The following is a 15548-nucleotide window of genomic DNA, read 5'->3' as shown; positions in this document are numbered from 1 at the left end:
TGCTCCCTCGCACTGCCACGAGCGGGTTTTTACTCTTCAGTCTGCTTGACGCGCAGGGAGCCATTCTGTCATTTTGCCCTGTGACCTGCCACGTCACTGATTTTTAGCAGTTGGCTTCCTTGGTTCATTGTTCCATCTACAAATATTTGCTTATTCTTTTGGTTGTACGGCTGACTTCTGTGTCGTCTTACTGCAACGTCTAGAACACATGCTAACTCACAACGTTAGTTTTTTCTTTACTTTTCCTATGATGAAGCTTGTTCTCACATTTTGTTAAAAATAATGTTGAATTTTACTTGAGACATATTTTACCACGTGATACAAGTATTCTCTTATTTTCAGTTCACCAAGAATTACTGGGAATTTAAGCCACGAATGGATCAATCAGGTAGGGACTTTAACCTGTTGATAGGACTTTTATTATACTACTGGATTCAGTTCGTCTTTTATTGAATATGTTACGTATTGACAAGAATTCTTTGATGAAAAAAGTTAAAAGTGAAATAAAAAAATATAAAACCTGGGGCACAGACCTGATGGGGTAGTTTCTAGTAAGGCTCTTTAGGAGGGTTACTGTGAAAATACCAAATCCATACACACATCGTCGTACCCTCCCAACAGCTCAAAAGTACCATCCTGTAATAGACCAGCAATTTTTCCTCTTACGTACCCTCTACAGAGATGTCATGAAGGCAGTTAAAACAAAGAAAGAACTGTAAGGCTGCAGAGAATTAAAAATATTCAGGCACGTCATTTAAATCTCTAAGAATTTAACATTTTGCTAATTCTAATGATATTCCAAGATGAAGATTAGTTGTGTGCCAGTGTTCAGGGCAAGGTCTGGAAAATTCTAAATGTGAATGAATTCAATACCCTGCTACACACACACACACGAGCATGTGCGCCCCTGAACATACATGGACACACACGTCCCGTGCATACATGTAGACACACACCGTGTGAGCACACGTGGACACACATGCTCTGTGCACGTATGTGAGCGCACACGCCCATGCACATATGTGAATACACACATTTTGAACATACGTGGACACACACACATACCTGTAAACACACATGGACACACACGTGGACGGACACACACACACACACACACACACACACACACACACACACACACCCCGGGCACACACGTGGACACACAGGATCACTACGGACTGGATGCCGGCTCGGTACCTGTTTTGTCGGTCAGCAGGTACACCAGGCGTCCCAGCTCTTCTGGGATGGTGCTGGTGCGCACGACTGTGCCGGGGATGCTCTCGTCCTTCATGATCATCCACCCGTACGCGGCCTTGCCCATGTCCAAGTTCACGCGCAGACTGCCGAATAAAACCGACCAGAGTTGTCAGTGTGGTCCAAAGCCAGGCAACACCCTCACACTCATGTTTTCCAGAGACATTTATTACCTTTAACCTTACGTGAACTAGGTTGGTGATACTGGATTTCAGCATTTAAAATAAACGAATTTGTTGACACTTAAGCCAACGAACCTTTTCACGCCCCACAACGTGTTTGCAGGTGGCAGTCAAACGGGCTCCCGATCCTCGCCCTACAGCTGAGCGCGTGGAATCGGATGTCCGGGGAGAAGGTGGGTGGCCGCACGCGCCCCACGCACGCCCAGAGGAGGGATCTGTGTTTATGGGGCTCAGGCGGTGCCTCCCTGGGAGGGATTGTCAAAATGTGCTCATGTGCTCATTTTACAAGAACAAACAGGAGGCTTCTCCCCTGGTGGTGACTCCCAGGCTGAACTCGCCCGGGAGGAGCGCTCGGCCCCGCACAAGGCCAGGCTTCCACGCCAGGGCTGCGACCTGAGGCCCGGGGCGGTGACAGAAGCAGGTACCGGGGACAGTGGCAAGAGGCGGGATCAGAGCAGCCGGGGCCAGGCCACCAGGTGCAGCGCAGGGTCTCACAGTCAAGAGCCACGGAGGCCCCTGACTAGGCTTAGGCAGAGTCTGGAGTACATTTAAAAAAATTTTTTTTTTCAACGTTTATTTATTTTTGGGACAGAGAGAGACAGAGCATGAACGGGGGAGGGACAGAGAGAGAGGGAGACACAGAATCGGAAACAGGCTCCAGGCTCTGAGCCATCAGCCCAGAGCCCGACGCGGGGCTCGAACTCCCGGACCGCGAGATCGTGACCTGGCTGAAGTCGGACGCTCAACCGACTGCGCCACCCAGGCGCCCCTGGAGTACATTTTAAAAATGGCACCTCTTTGACCCAAGCTGCACTCGTCCACCTGCTGGCTTAAGTGAAGCACCCACTCTGCTCATACTTTTGTACCTAACAGTTCTGGCCTCGCTTTGCTCTTGGTAACGATGAGACTTAAGATCATCAGATACGCGTCAAAGCCCATAAAAAAAATCTGTGCCCAGTGTAACTGTGTCACGAAAACAGCAGACACGACGCACCTCCACCATGTGGTGAGGCTGCTGACCCTCAATCATGGTGACCCAAATGGCAATTTGTAACAATAAAAGCACACTTGGAAAACAACGTGAAGGAGTCAGAGTCAGCGAAGACAGCCTGTAGGCAAGTTAAAGAAATTTAAAACGATCATAATGAGTTATTTGTCCATAACGCTCCCATCTCAAAACTCCTAAGAGCTCTCACGGTCAGAAAGAAAAGTCGTAATCGATAAATACACAGAGCTTTGAAACCGGCCTCACGACCTCTTGGCTACTTACAATGCCGATACGGCAGGGAGACCAGCCGGTCAGGGAGGACAGACACCCCAGGAAGGCACGGGGGGCAGAGCACGGCAGCCTCTTGGCCTCACGGGCGGCCTCCTGTTAAGGTCTGGGGTGCAGACACCACTCTCTCTGTGGGGCCGGGGGGAGCGCCCAGAGCGGCCGGCGAGGAGCTTGAGGAGCACTGGCAAGGGTCCCAGCGGCAGCCACTAAGAGCCACCGCCTGGAAAGGCTGAGGGGCACGGGGGCTGGAGGAGGGACACGCGGCTTCTTGTGTGGACTTGTCTGTGAGCCGGGTATCGGCGACCAGACAGACCCTCTGAACCCGGACAGTCAAGTGAGAGGCTCAGTGGGCCAGCGAGCGGGCAGGGGCAGGCAGGGGGCCAGGCCACTGATGACCAGGGTGCAGGGGGTGCAGGGGGCGGTGTGGGTCCCTGTGGCGCTCAGCACGGTGGGCTCGGTAGGCCCAGAGGCCAACGCGGTGCGGGAGCACGACCTTCTTCTCTTGTGTACCGGGGTCAAATTATTTCGGAACACGTCAGCCTGCCTCAACTACCGCAGGGCAAATGGGTACTTTCCCGGAGTTCACAGGGTGCTGCTGGGCTTGGGGCTGAGTGGAGACCAAAGGGGCACCTTCTGGGTTCTTCCACGGGGTCCTCTCGACATCACGAACGGCCACGATTTAACAAAACAACTGCTGTCGTCACAGAGCCATAAGAACCTGCTGTTTCATGAGCCAGTGTGACACAAGGTGGCGGGAACGGGCCCGGCCAGGGCGTCAGGAAGGGTCGCGCCCGAGCACAGGCTAACTGGGAAGCATGGCCGTCTCACCAGCCCACCTTCCTGACCAAACCCCCCCGCTGTGGCCTCCCTTCCTCTACACGATGTCGGAGGAGGCGACCCGAGCCCCGGGTAAAGGTGAGGTGTATTTTCCTAAAATACGCAATGCGATTCGATGCCCTTGAGGCCCCTCCTGCCTGGCGCCATCTCAGCTGGCACGCTGGGCCCGGCGCCTGCGGCTGCTCAGGGGACAATCCACCTGGACCAGCTCACGTGCACTCCTGCCTGACTGAGGCTTAGTCTTAGATCTTAATCTGAGCAAAAGAAAAGTCATTTTATTTTTTTTTTAAATGTTTTTTAACGTTTATTTCTTTTTGAGACAGAGAGAGACAGAGCATGAACGGGGGAGGGTCAGAGAGAGGGAGACACAGAATCTGAAACAGGCTCCAGGCTCTGAGCGGTCAGCACAGAGCCCGACGCGGGGCTCGAACTCATGGACCGCGAGATCATGACCTGAGCCGAAGTCGGCTGCTCAACCGACTGAGCCACCCAGGCGCCCCAGGAAAGTAATTTTAATGAGAAGTTTTAATCAAAAGTCATCAAACCCCTTTCCTGTAAATTGTCACCGAAAGGAAACGGACAGATGTGGTTTTATCTGAATCTCCCCCAACGTTCTTCATCTTGTGACATCTTTACACTCTGTGACATACTGAGGGTGGCCGGGGATGTTCAAGCCTCACTGGCTGAATTCGCCCAATGCCACGCGGTGACGGTGCCGCTCGGGCCTCCGTCAGGACCTGGACCTCTTCCCAGGCTTCAGACGACTGTATCTGTTGCCGATCGAGCATCCAGCCTTCGCCTTTCCACAAAAGCCTTTAAGTGCAGGCACACGACACACCGTCCTCTCCCTGCGCCACAACACAGAGCAAGTTTACGGTTTGTCCATGAGGAAGCCATCTCTCCACACGAGTGAATAGCAGGACAGGACGGAGCTGGCGAGTGACCCTGGGTTCCTTTCTCCTTCCACTTCCCGTATGTCAGTCATCACCTCCTGCCCACGGCACGGCCCAAGTTCTCCTGCACCTGCTTTCCATGTTCCGCCCGGAAGGCGCGTGGGTACCTGAACTGTACAGGTGTAAGGCGACGTGTGACTTGTGCTGATTCTTAATTTTCAAGTTTCCATCATCTTGGACAAACGACAACTTGAGCTCTCCGAGCCTCGGTAACAGTACCTGTAAAATGCCCCGTATGCGCAAGACGGCTGTGGGAACTGCACTAACACATAAAAACAGGCGAGTGGCATCACTGGAGCAGACGACCACCGGTCTCAACAGCCAGACAAGGTCTGATAGGAAAGACAGGCCCTGGGCCAAAACGGAACGGACAGGGGTGTGCAGGAGGCCCTACCCCAGCAGCGAAGGCAGGACGCGAGCTCAGAGGGCACGGGCAGGACTTTAGGTGGAACAAAGGCGGAAATCCACCCGAGTGCCCTGAGAATCCGCCGGCACTGCACCCACGGCCACGTGCACAAGGATAAACGAAGTGTGGTCTTGGGTCCTAAGAACAGAAAATCTGGAAAGGCACGAAAGCAGTTTAAATTGGTACAAGCAAAATTCCGAATCGCATCACGTTTCCGAGTGGGCGTGGCAGATTTGAAATAACGTGGTGTTTTAGGAAAAATAAATGGGAGCGCCAGTGTTCCAGATGAACTGAACCAAAGAAATCCTGGAGCCACCAGGAGAGTCCAAAGCTGTGCACAGGGCAGCAGGTGGCGCGCCAGGGCCCGGGGCTCCACGGGGGGGCTCGGAGAATACACCACTGCTCCGAGCCACACTTAGGGAGAGGGGGGCAGACTCAGGAGGGCCTTCCATTCAGAGTGATGTCAGCCAACGTCCCGAGCATCCACAACAAGCAAATGCTGGTCACGGGATCAGATATGGGGTGAAGGACACCAAAGCAATTCAGGCTTCCCCAACATTCAGAATGGTTTCAGCCTTTACTGGGGAGCCACGTGAAACACTGCATGTGCTATGCAGCAGCCAGTGCTAGGGGTGTGTGTGTGTGTGTGTGTGTGTGTGTGTGTACGTGCACGCACACACACGCCCGCAGAAATCATCCTGTATGGCAGCAGTATAAATATATTTGTGCACGAGTGAGACCAAATCTTTTGTGTCAACGTGTCAAAGGGATAAACCTTCCTATTAAAGGACTAACACTTCCTTTAGTCCATAAATGAATAAAAGTACTAAGTATATGCAATTTGATGCACCTTCAAATAAAATGTCTCCAACAGCCTAAGAATGAAGGAGCAGCGAAGGTACCCGTGACAAGCCACCCAAACCAAGCAGGTAGTGCTTGTGTCAAAACGTCAGTAAGCAAGCTAACCAGGAGAAAGGGACCAGATGAAAAGGTGGAAGGCTTGGGGCTGGAAAAGCTCGGCTCAGCTCTCTACACAAAGGGGACAGTGAGACAGTGACCACAGCGAAGCCAGGCCGGAGGAGGGGAGGAGGGGTCCCGCAGCACCCGCACCACGGGGCCCTGCACGCACAGCAGACACGCGAGGCTGCGGCACAAGAGACCCACCCCGGCCTCCAAGGGCAGGCAAGGGCGCCGGGCCTTACGGACTCACGCTACATACAAGACAAACAGTGGTGGGTTCAGGGGAGATGCAATCCGGAACTGGCTAAAATAAAGTATTTGCTTTTTCCTTGTGTAATTTAGCGACCAGAACACGGGCTTGAGGCCTCTAACACCGTCTGTGTAACCAGGTGAGGAAGGTCTAGCAGAGAATGACACTTAACCAGAAGAAAGCAGAGTCAACAGACGGGGAGAAGAGTCCCAAAGGGTGCTGGGCTTCCCGTTCGAGCCACACCCAATGAACGGGCTGCGTGGCTGACCTTCCCTGCACCCGTGTGATAAATTACCAATGCTCCCTTAGACTTATACTTAACTTAAAAATTGCACGTACTGATCTATCATGAAAAAGTGCCACAATTAAAAGGCAAATGAGAAGGGTGCCTGGGTGGCTCACTCGGTTAAGTGAATGACTCTTGATTTTGGCACAGGCCATTCATTATCTTGCGGTTCGTGAGTTTGAGCCCCGCATCGGGCTCCACACTGACAATGCAGAGCCTGCCTGGGACCTTCTCTGTCTCTCTGTCTCTCTCCCCCTCTCCTGCTCATGTGCACGTGCATACTCTCTCTCTCTCTCCCCCTCTCTCTCAAAATAAATAAATAAATAAATAAATAAATAAATAAATAAATAACTTTTAAAAAATAAAAAAAAAAGACAAACGAGATAACTATATTGGCCAATATAAAGAGCTACCTATTATGATGTTAAAAGCCAACACAAACGGATACACGAAGAATGGGGCAAGACTCAGAAGGACAAAGGCACGAAGAGGGAATTCACGCTACTGAGGCATTATTTTAAATAAGACTTTATCCCATGAGGAAGCAGACGGGAAAAGGAGACAGGTTAAGAACCCTCCGGGGGCCACAGCAGTGGGAGCCTCAGGGCACGAATGCAAGCTCATCGCCCCCATTCCAGAGCCTGAGACTTCCACCTCCCAGAATACACTAACTCTCATGGACCAAAGGTGGTGACAGTGTTTTGCTTTTTGATAATTCTAACTTTGACGTCGTTTTTAAGACTCACAAGAAGTAGCAAACCAGGAGGGTTCCCGGGTGCTTCCCCAGTGACACGTCACACCGCCATAGCACACCCCCCAGGCAGAGTTGGGGTTACAATACGAGTAAGTCAGATGAAGACTTCGCTCGGGCTTTGTCAGTTTTTACACGCGCTCTCTGCTTTCTGTGTCCCAAGGACAGACTCATGTCACACCCCATCCACCATCGGGGTCAAACGGTTCCATGCAGCTCGCACGCTCCTCAGCTAAACCCCCACCTGCCCCCGACTTGCCCCCTGGCAACCGTTGAATTGTCCATCGTAATTTTGTAACTTCAAAAATGTCCTATAAATGCCCCAGTGGTTGTCTGTATCAATACTTTATTCCTTTTTATTGACGGACAGTCTTCACTGAATGGACATACCAGGGTTTATCCGGGTGACACTGTCTTTTAACAGCTTGCATTTCCCAGGTTCACTATGATAGAGCTGTACTTTGTGTTTAAAAGAAAGTTTGCTACATTCTCAGGAAAAAGTTGATCACACTTAGGACCTGAAAGTTTTACCCTTGGAAAGTACTGCCATGGAAGTTAATCAGAAATTTTCAAATTTGTCTTTTTTTTCTTTAATGTTTTACTTTATATTTTTTGAGAGAGAGAGCGAGTGAGTGAGGAAGCGCTAGCAGGGGAGGGGCAGAGAGAGAGGGAGGCACAGAATCCGAAGCAGGCTCCAGGCTCCGAGCTGTCAGCACAGAGCCCGACGCGGGGCTCAAACCCACGAACCGTGCGAATCACAACCCGAGCCAAAGTCAGATGCTCAATCGACTGAACCACCCAGGCGCCCCTAACTTTCTTTACATAAAAACTGCAAGGAAGTTCTGTGATCTTGGGTAATGGCCGGCTATCCTACTTGGACCAATGTTCCCACTGAAAACAGTAAGAAATACCATGTAAAATATTTTTTAAGTTTCTGGAAAGAAAGAGAAAGAGCAGACTAGACAGGAAGGGGCTTCTGGACTGGGCCCTGACCAGGTACCACACAGGTGAAGTGACCACAGGACCCCCTTTGCCCTGAGACTGCCAGCCCCCGATGGTCTGAGCTTTCTTGTCAGCAGCCTTCCGGTGCGGGGAGGAGACACAAAGGCCAGGGCCAAGGCAGGTGGAGGTCCCACAAGAGGCCCCTCTTTCCAGGATAAGAGGCCAAGAGGGGGCTACACCCCACACTAAGAGGGGACTGGGGAGCCGTGTGCCCACACGTGGAGAAGGAGCCAGGCTCCCACAACTCAGGGACTGTGAAGTGAATCTCACGTTCGGAGGAAGATGTTCCGTGACAGGAGGCACCTCCATGTATCAGCAGAGGCAGGGTATATGCTTCAAGAAGACAGCTTCCATTTTTTATCTCAAATCACTCCTATAATTAGCTTCTCAAATACAATCACCAAAAAAACCCACAAAACACCCCACAGATAAACTGAAACCGAAGCACGCAACAACAAACGCCACCTAGCACTCCGTGAAACCACGTGCAAGAGCCAGAAGGAAAAAGTGAGAGACAAAGACCGACAGGAACAGCAAGCAGCCTGTGACTGACGCAGACTGCGAAACAGGACCCAGGAACCAAACTAGAGTGATCGTGTGCGTGGAACACGCAAGTATAAAAACGAACACGCAGTGTGATAAAGACACCAAACGAAGTTTCGGAACTGAAAGGTGTCAATAACCAAAATTAGGAACTCGAATGGTCTGACAGCGGACCAGCCTCAGCCAAGGCCGAGATCGCGACTTGGAGGACGGGTCGCTGGAACGAGGCAGAACGGGGAATGGAGACAGAAGGTGGAAAAGAGAAAACGAGACGACCAACGAAGAGCATGGGGAGGACATCTGACACAGCTCGCATTCACGTCCCCAAAGGAGAGGACGCAGCAGGACCAAACCCAGAGTTTTCTGGCATAAAGGAAAGGGCCCATCCACACACTTGAGAAATGCACCGAATCCTAAGCATTCTACGAAGAGAAGCTTCAGTCTGGACACAGGGTGGCTGAGCGCAGAGCAGGAGGGAGGAGGTGTGAGAGCGGCCGCAGGCAGAGGGCACCGAGGAGCACAGGCCCTGGGGACCCCACTAGCCGCAGCCAGAAGGCAGCGGGGAACGCAGGAGAAACGGTTTCTAAGGAAAGCCAAGCAGAAACCTAGCACATTCCCAACAAAGTCATACTGGACAAAAGAATAAATTTTTGACACAAGGAAAATTATTCTCCATGGAAGGCCTCAGTGTAGGAAACGAACACGGATGTACACCAAAATATACGGGGAATGTACAAAACAACAGTATCCTTGAGGCCTAAGAATGAACGAAATTAAAATAAATGGCGAAAACGGCACAAGGTCAAAGGGATGAGGGGAGGTAAACATGTGCTAAGGTGACAGGTAAAGGAAACAGCTGCCTTTGGACTTTGACAGATTAAGAAAAAAATTCTCTGTTTACAGGGTAATGACTAGAAGAACAAAAATAGCTTAAACCTTCCCAACTCGTTAGCGGAGAAGTGCAATTATAAAAATTACAAGGAAAATGGTAAGCAAGGAGGAAAATCTACGACAGGTAAGGCACACTAAAAAACCAAGATAAGATGACAAATTTAAATCAGAACTGTAACAGAATTACAATAACCGTGTGGGCACTAAACAGTCAAAATTTGTCAGAGAAGATAAAATTTCAAACCCAAGAGACACACACACAGAGAAGGGAAGTGCTCAACGGAGCCAGCCAAGCCGAGCGCACTTGACTAGCAGGCACGGTGCTGTTAACGTAAGACAAACTAGAATTTAACACAGGAAGCTTGAGCAGAGATCAAGAAAGTCACGTTATAATGAGAAAATACGTAATTCAGCAGAAATACGTAACAATTTATATTTGTATATATCTGACACCAAAGCCACAAAGTATATGATGACCGCAAGAGAATTCCAGGGAAAACAGATTCCCAAGACTAATGGAAGAGCTCCACACAACTCTTAGCAAGTGTTAGAGAAGGCAGAGAAAAGCCAGTAGGGGTGTGGAGACACTGACAACAAGCCTCACAGATGCGCTTACACACTGTGCCAGCAATCCAGAATCCAGGTTCTCTGCGAGGGCGGGCAGGTGTTCATGGAAATCAACGAGACACTTGGCCCTGCACCTCAACTCTGTAAATGTCACACATCTGAGATAACAGAAGATACGTTCTCTAACGACAACACAAACTAAATACAGATGCAGACAATAATTAGAAAATTCAAACATGCTGGTAAATTAAGAAATGACTTTGTAATAACCATGGGTCAAAGAAGAAATCAGTGGAAATTAAAAAATATCCTGGGGCGCCTGGGTGGCTCAGTCGGTTGAGCGGCCGACTTCGGCTCAGGTCATGATCTTGCGGTCCGTGAGTTCGAGCCCCGCGTCAGGCTCTGTGCTGACAGCTCGGAGCCTGGAGCCTGTTTCAGATTCTGTGTCTCCCTCTCTCTGACCCTCCCCTGTTCATGCTCTGTCTCTCCCTGTCTCAAAAATAAATAAAACGTTAAAAAAAAAAAAATTAAAAAAAATATTCTGTACCTGAAAATAACAAATATATTACATATGAAAACGTATGGGAATCAGCCAAAGCAGTATCTCTGTGAACATTTATAGCCTCAATGACATACATTCAAAAAGGGGGGAGGGGGAGCTGAAAACTAGTAAATTAAGCATCTATATCAAGAAGCAAGAATAATACAAACTACAGAAGGCAGAAGGAAAGAAGGTAACATTAGTAAGTTAGAGAAATACTATATGTCACAGAGAATCAAGCCTAGAGAAGCCTCGTCCAAAAGACTCCTAAAGCTGATACACCCACTGAAAGACGATCAAGAAAAACAGGAAAGAGAAACAAGCATCACGAATGAGGAATAAATACCGCAGATCCTATATCCATTTGAAATAACAGGAAAATATTATGAACAAGTTTTAGGAATAAATTTGAATACAGGTACAGGTGACACATTTCCTGAAAACCTTAACTGCAACACTGAAGGAGAAATTAAAAACTTGAAATCAATTTTAACTTTAAAGTTAATTATTTAGACTGTAACTATTCAATAAGTATATTTAAAACTATTAAAGAAATCAAGTCTGTCAAACATCTTTTTTGCAGTAAAAAGTTCAGGCCTCCCTGATGTGTAAACGCCCAAGGAATAAATAAGTATCATTTTAGAGAAAATATTTTAGAGACAAGAAGAGGAAAGAAAACTTGGCCGTGTATTTTGTGAGACCGGCACAGCCTGGACACCGAACACCAGAAAAATGATACGAGGAAACCAGTAACAGCATCGTCACTCATGGGAATCAACGCAAAAACTTCACAAAAATACAAACAATGGAATCTGGTAACACACAAAAGAATATTATACCACGATTAAGATGCGTCTTTTACCGGAAGAACATAAGGTAGGTATCATATTAGAAAGTCAATCAGTATAATTTTTCATATTAAAATATTACAGAAAAACTTAAAAATAAAAAATCACCTCAACAGATTTAGTAGCAGTATTACAAAAACGATATTCACAATCTTATTTTTTAAAATGTTTTTCTTTTTAATGTTTATTTATTTTTGAGAGAGAGACAGAGAGAGCATGAGAGGCGGAGGGGCAGACAGAGAAGGAGTCACAGAATCCGAAACAGGCTCCAGGCTCTGAGCGGTCAGCACAGAGCCCGATGCGGGGCTCGAACTCACGGACTGTGAGATCATGACCTGGGCTAAGTCGGACGCTTAACCGCCTGAGCCACCCAGGTGCCCCCACGATTTTATTTAAAATTTTTTTTAATGATTATTATTTTTCAGAGAGAGAGCATGCGTGTGAGCAGGGGAGGGGCAGAGAGAGGGAGACACAGAATCCGAAGCAGGCTCCAGGCTCTGAACTGACAGCACAGAGCCCGACGCAGGGCTTGAACTCACAAACCATGAGATCATGACCTAGGCCAAAGGTGAATGCTCAACCAACTGAGCCACCCAAGCGCCTATATATTCATAATTTTATAACAATTTTTAGCATAATAGGAATAGGAAAAACTCTCTTAGTATAAAATGGGCCTCTATAAAAACATAGTATGCTTCATGATGAAATTTGAACGTTCTGCCCTTCACATCAGAGACAAAAACAATGTCTGTTCTCAGCACTCCCGTGTAACGAGATACCAGGAATCGGACACAGTGACAGGGAAAAGAAGCAAATGTGCAAGGGATCCAAAGAAACAAAGCTCTCGTTATTTGCTGCCAATACACTTACCTACAGAGAAAATTCAAGAGACTCCAGATTAATAATTAAAACCAATAAAGTTTTACCAAAATTGATGGGTTCAATCATTTTATAAAAGTCAATTTTATTTCTCCAAACCAGTTACAAATACATAAGAAACAGTACTTTCAAAAACCACAGCATTTACAACAGCAAAAAAAATCAAGTATCTAAGAACAGCTCTAACTAAAAGTTATGCAGGATTTCTGTGAAGACATTTTTTAGACTTCAACATACTGGAGAAGACCTAAAAAACAGACAGGCCAGATTTATGGTTTGGAAAATTTAACACTGAACGCAAACGGCCAATGTGGGCAAAGGCACTCTGAAAGGACACAAGGAAGGCCCTGGTCTCTGAAATACTGGCTTAGTACAAAGCCAGTATTTAGACAGTCTGTTAGGGGGTCAGGAATAGACATGCCCACCAAGGGAACAGAACAGAAGACCCCAAACCAGCCAGGCCTGTCTGAGCACCCGGTGTAGGACAGAGGTGCCCTGGCTCACTGGGGACAGTCTCTTCCACAAGGGGCACTGAGCCCACTGGGATGGAAAACAATTCTACGTGAAAACCCTATTTGGCACTCAGAGAACCTGCCACTTCCTGTGGTCATGGCCAACCCTGTTAACCTTTCAGAAGTTAGCACTGGAGGACAGCGCCATCGTCCAATGTACAGAAGCGCTTCCTGAACAACCTGCCCAGGGTAATGACCAACAGCAAGAAAGATTTCTCAATTTGGCTACGTAAAACTTACAGGCTTTCTTCCCCCGATGATTTCACTGCCAGGTGAGTAAAACTTCCAGCTACGGACCGAAAAAGATTATCAGCAAACCAGAACTGGTGAGAATGCCCGGAACACAGGCACAACCACGCAGGCCCCGACTCTGTCCTGTTACAAGGACGGGGAATGACCTTCTGAGACTGGACGTCCTACCCTCTGGCCCGCGGTCCCAGGACTCCACACGGCCCAGGCCTGTGGCCTCGTGACCCTTCCTTTTTCCTGAAGGGCAGCACGTGCTTGTGGCCGGGGTCTCCACCAGCCCATCTCCTGCCCGTAGGTTTTCGGGAGTCAACAGGCTGCTCTCATTTCATTCCATGTCTGTTCCTTCCAGTGCAAGCTGACGGCATTTCCGCTGATGAAAGATTCTCAAAACCTTTGTGGGTCTCCTGTGCGTGTCACGGGGGGACCACGCCACTAGACAGGAGGCTCCCGCACAGCCCTTTCCTGGATCACCCCGTCCACTCCAGGCTCTTGCTGAGATGGCTGAGTGGGTCCGTGAGTCACATACGTAACCTCTTGGGCAAAAAGCCGTACGGCCACATCCTGGGCCTTCTTTCCTGTATCTGCTTTCCAAACCTTGAATTTTCTCACATGAGCCTCTTTTGCAATCTGGACACGCTGCAAATTTCCCCAACCATCGAGTGCTTTCCTAGGTTGGAAACACCCTTTTGCCCAGGCATCCCCCAAGCATGCTAAATGGAAAAGGAGGCCCCACTGAGATGTTAAGCAAGTTAATTTCTAAGTTCTGAAGCAAACTTTGTACCTGTGCCAGCTGACGTTTTGAAACTGCGTTCTTACTGTGTGCAGCGAGCAGGGGTCTGAGCAGGGCACTGGGCGCTCGCTCCCCCAGGCAGCCGCGGGCAGAACGGGAAGTGAGAGGAAAAGTCTGCCTCCCAAGCCAGGCACACCCCGCCAAGCGCAGGACTTCGGACAGATGGTTCCTACGTGTTCCGCCGCGGGAACATTGTCTCTGTCAGGTGCGGCTTTACCTCTGCTGCCCACGCGTGCCTCCCGCGACTCAGCCCCGATTGCACACTCTTCCGGACCACCAGCTAAAAGGGGACACGGCACTCTGAAGCGTGCGGACCGAAGACTGGCTGAACAAACCAGCTCCTGCACATGCCTGACGGGCGGCCACACACCTGCCTGACGGAACAGTCTGGAGCAAGTTCCGAGCAGCACAATCAGGGAACATACATCCGTTTCAGTTCCGGGAGTTAAATCCCGCAACACTGTCCTTGAAAGACTAAGCAAGTGCTATCAGGTGATTCAAAACTATCTTGTCCCGTAAAGAACAATGTCTGTGAGACAGCCTAACTTTGTGAAATGTGCAAAAAGCATCTGAAGAAAACAAACCAGAAACAGACTCACAGAGACAGAGAACGGTTGGTGGCCGCAGGGAAGGGGGTGCGGAAGAGTGACAGAGATGAAGGGCATTGGCAGGAACAAACCTCCAGTTATAAAACAAACACGGCACAGGGAACGTAGCTGATGATGCCGTAAGGACTCCGAACGGCAACGGCCTTCTTGCGGGGAGCATTTTCTAAGGCACACACTTGGCTAGTCACTATGCTGTGCGCCTGAAACTAATGTAACATTGTGTGTCAGCTACACCTCTGTTACAAAAATGTGTTAGGTCAGGCCGTCTCGGAGGCTCAGTGGGTTAAGCGTCCAACTTGATTTTGGCTCAGGTCATGATCTCCTGGTTCGTGAGTTGGAGCCCTGCCTTGAGCTCGGTGCTGACAGCATGGAGCCTGCTTGGGATTCCCTCCCTCCCTCCCTCCCTCTCTCCCTCCCTCCCTCCCTCTCTCCCTCCCTCCCTCTCTCTCCCTCCCTCTCTCCCTCCCTCTCTCTCTCCCTCCCTCCCTCTCTCTCTCCCTCCCTCCCTCCCTCTCTCCCTCCCTCTCTCTCTCTCCCCCTCTCTCTCTGCCCCTCCTCCACTCATGTGCATGCACTCGATAAATAAAAATTAAAATAAAAGATATATAAAAGAAATAAATAAAAACTTTTTAGAAACGTGTTAGGTCAACAGAGGAAAAAGCACTTTACTTTCGAAAACTGCACTTTTCAACATAAAAGAAAATTTGATCTATCCTTTATTAAATTGAAAAGCATACTTAGTAAATACTAAAATACATTATTATCCCTATTTTATGGGAACTTCGCAAAAGGAAAATAAACTTGGTTGAATCAAATGTAAACACGAATTCCCTAAATCAGTGTCCTGGACGTACAAATAAAAGTGCATAAAAGGATTATAAACAAATGCTTTAAAAATGCTCACGATATATTCTATTTCATAACCATAATTCATTTTTCCTGCTACTTTGGTAAAAGTTAAAA

The 15548-nt window shown here is 48.7% G+C and overlaps 1 protein-coding gene across 11 annotated transcripts in view; it reads right to left on the bottom strand.

Annotated features, from left to right (window-relative positions):
• The window catches only part of ATP9B (ATPase phospholipid transporting 9B (putative)), a 254025-nt gene that overhangs the window by 67555 nt on the left and 170922 nt on the right, over window positions 1-15548 (bottom strand). For 10 of the 11 annotated variants that reach the window (XM_045457995.1, XM_045458002.1, XM_045457997.1 and 7 more), the window contains one exon: window positions 1198-1340. The exons of the other annotated variant lie outside the window; for it this stretch is intronic. In XM_045457995.1, coding sequence (XP_045313951.1) covers window positions 1198-1340 — 143 coding nt within the window. The remainder of the gene's footprint in view (window positions 1-1197; window positions 1341-15548) is intronic. 11 annotated transcript variants of the gene reach the window in all.

Source organism: Leopardus geoffroyi, chromosome D3 (assembly GCF_018350155.1).
Source record: "Leopardus geoffroyi isolate Oge1 chromosome D3, O.geoffroyi_Oge1_pat1.0, whole genome shotgun sequence".
NCBI classification, from domain to species: Eukaryota; Metazoa; Chordata; class Mammalia; order Carnivora; family Felidae; genus Leopardus; species Leopardus geoffroyi.
This window is presented reverse-complemented; position numbering and strand designations above follow the sequence as displayed.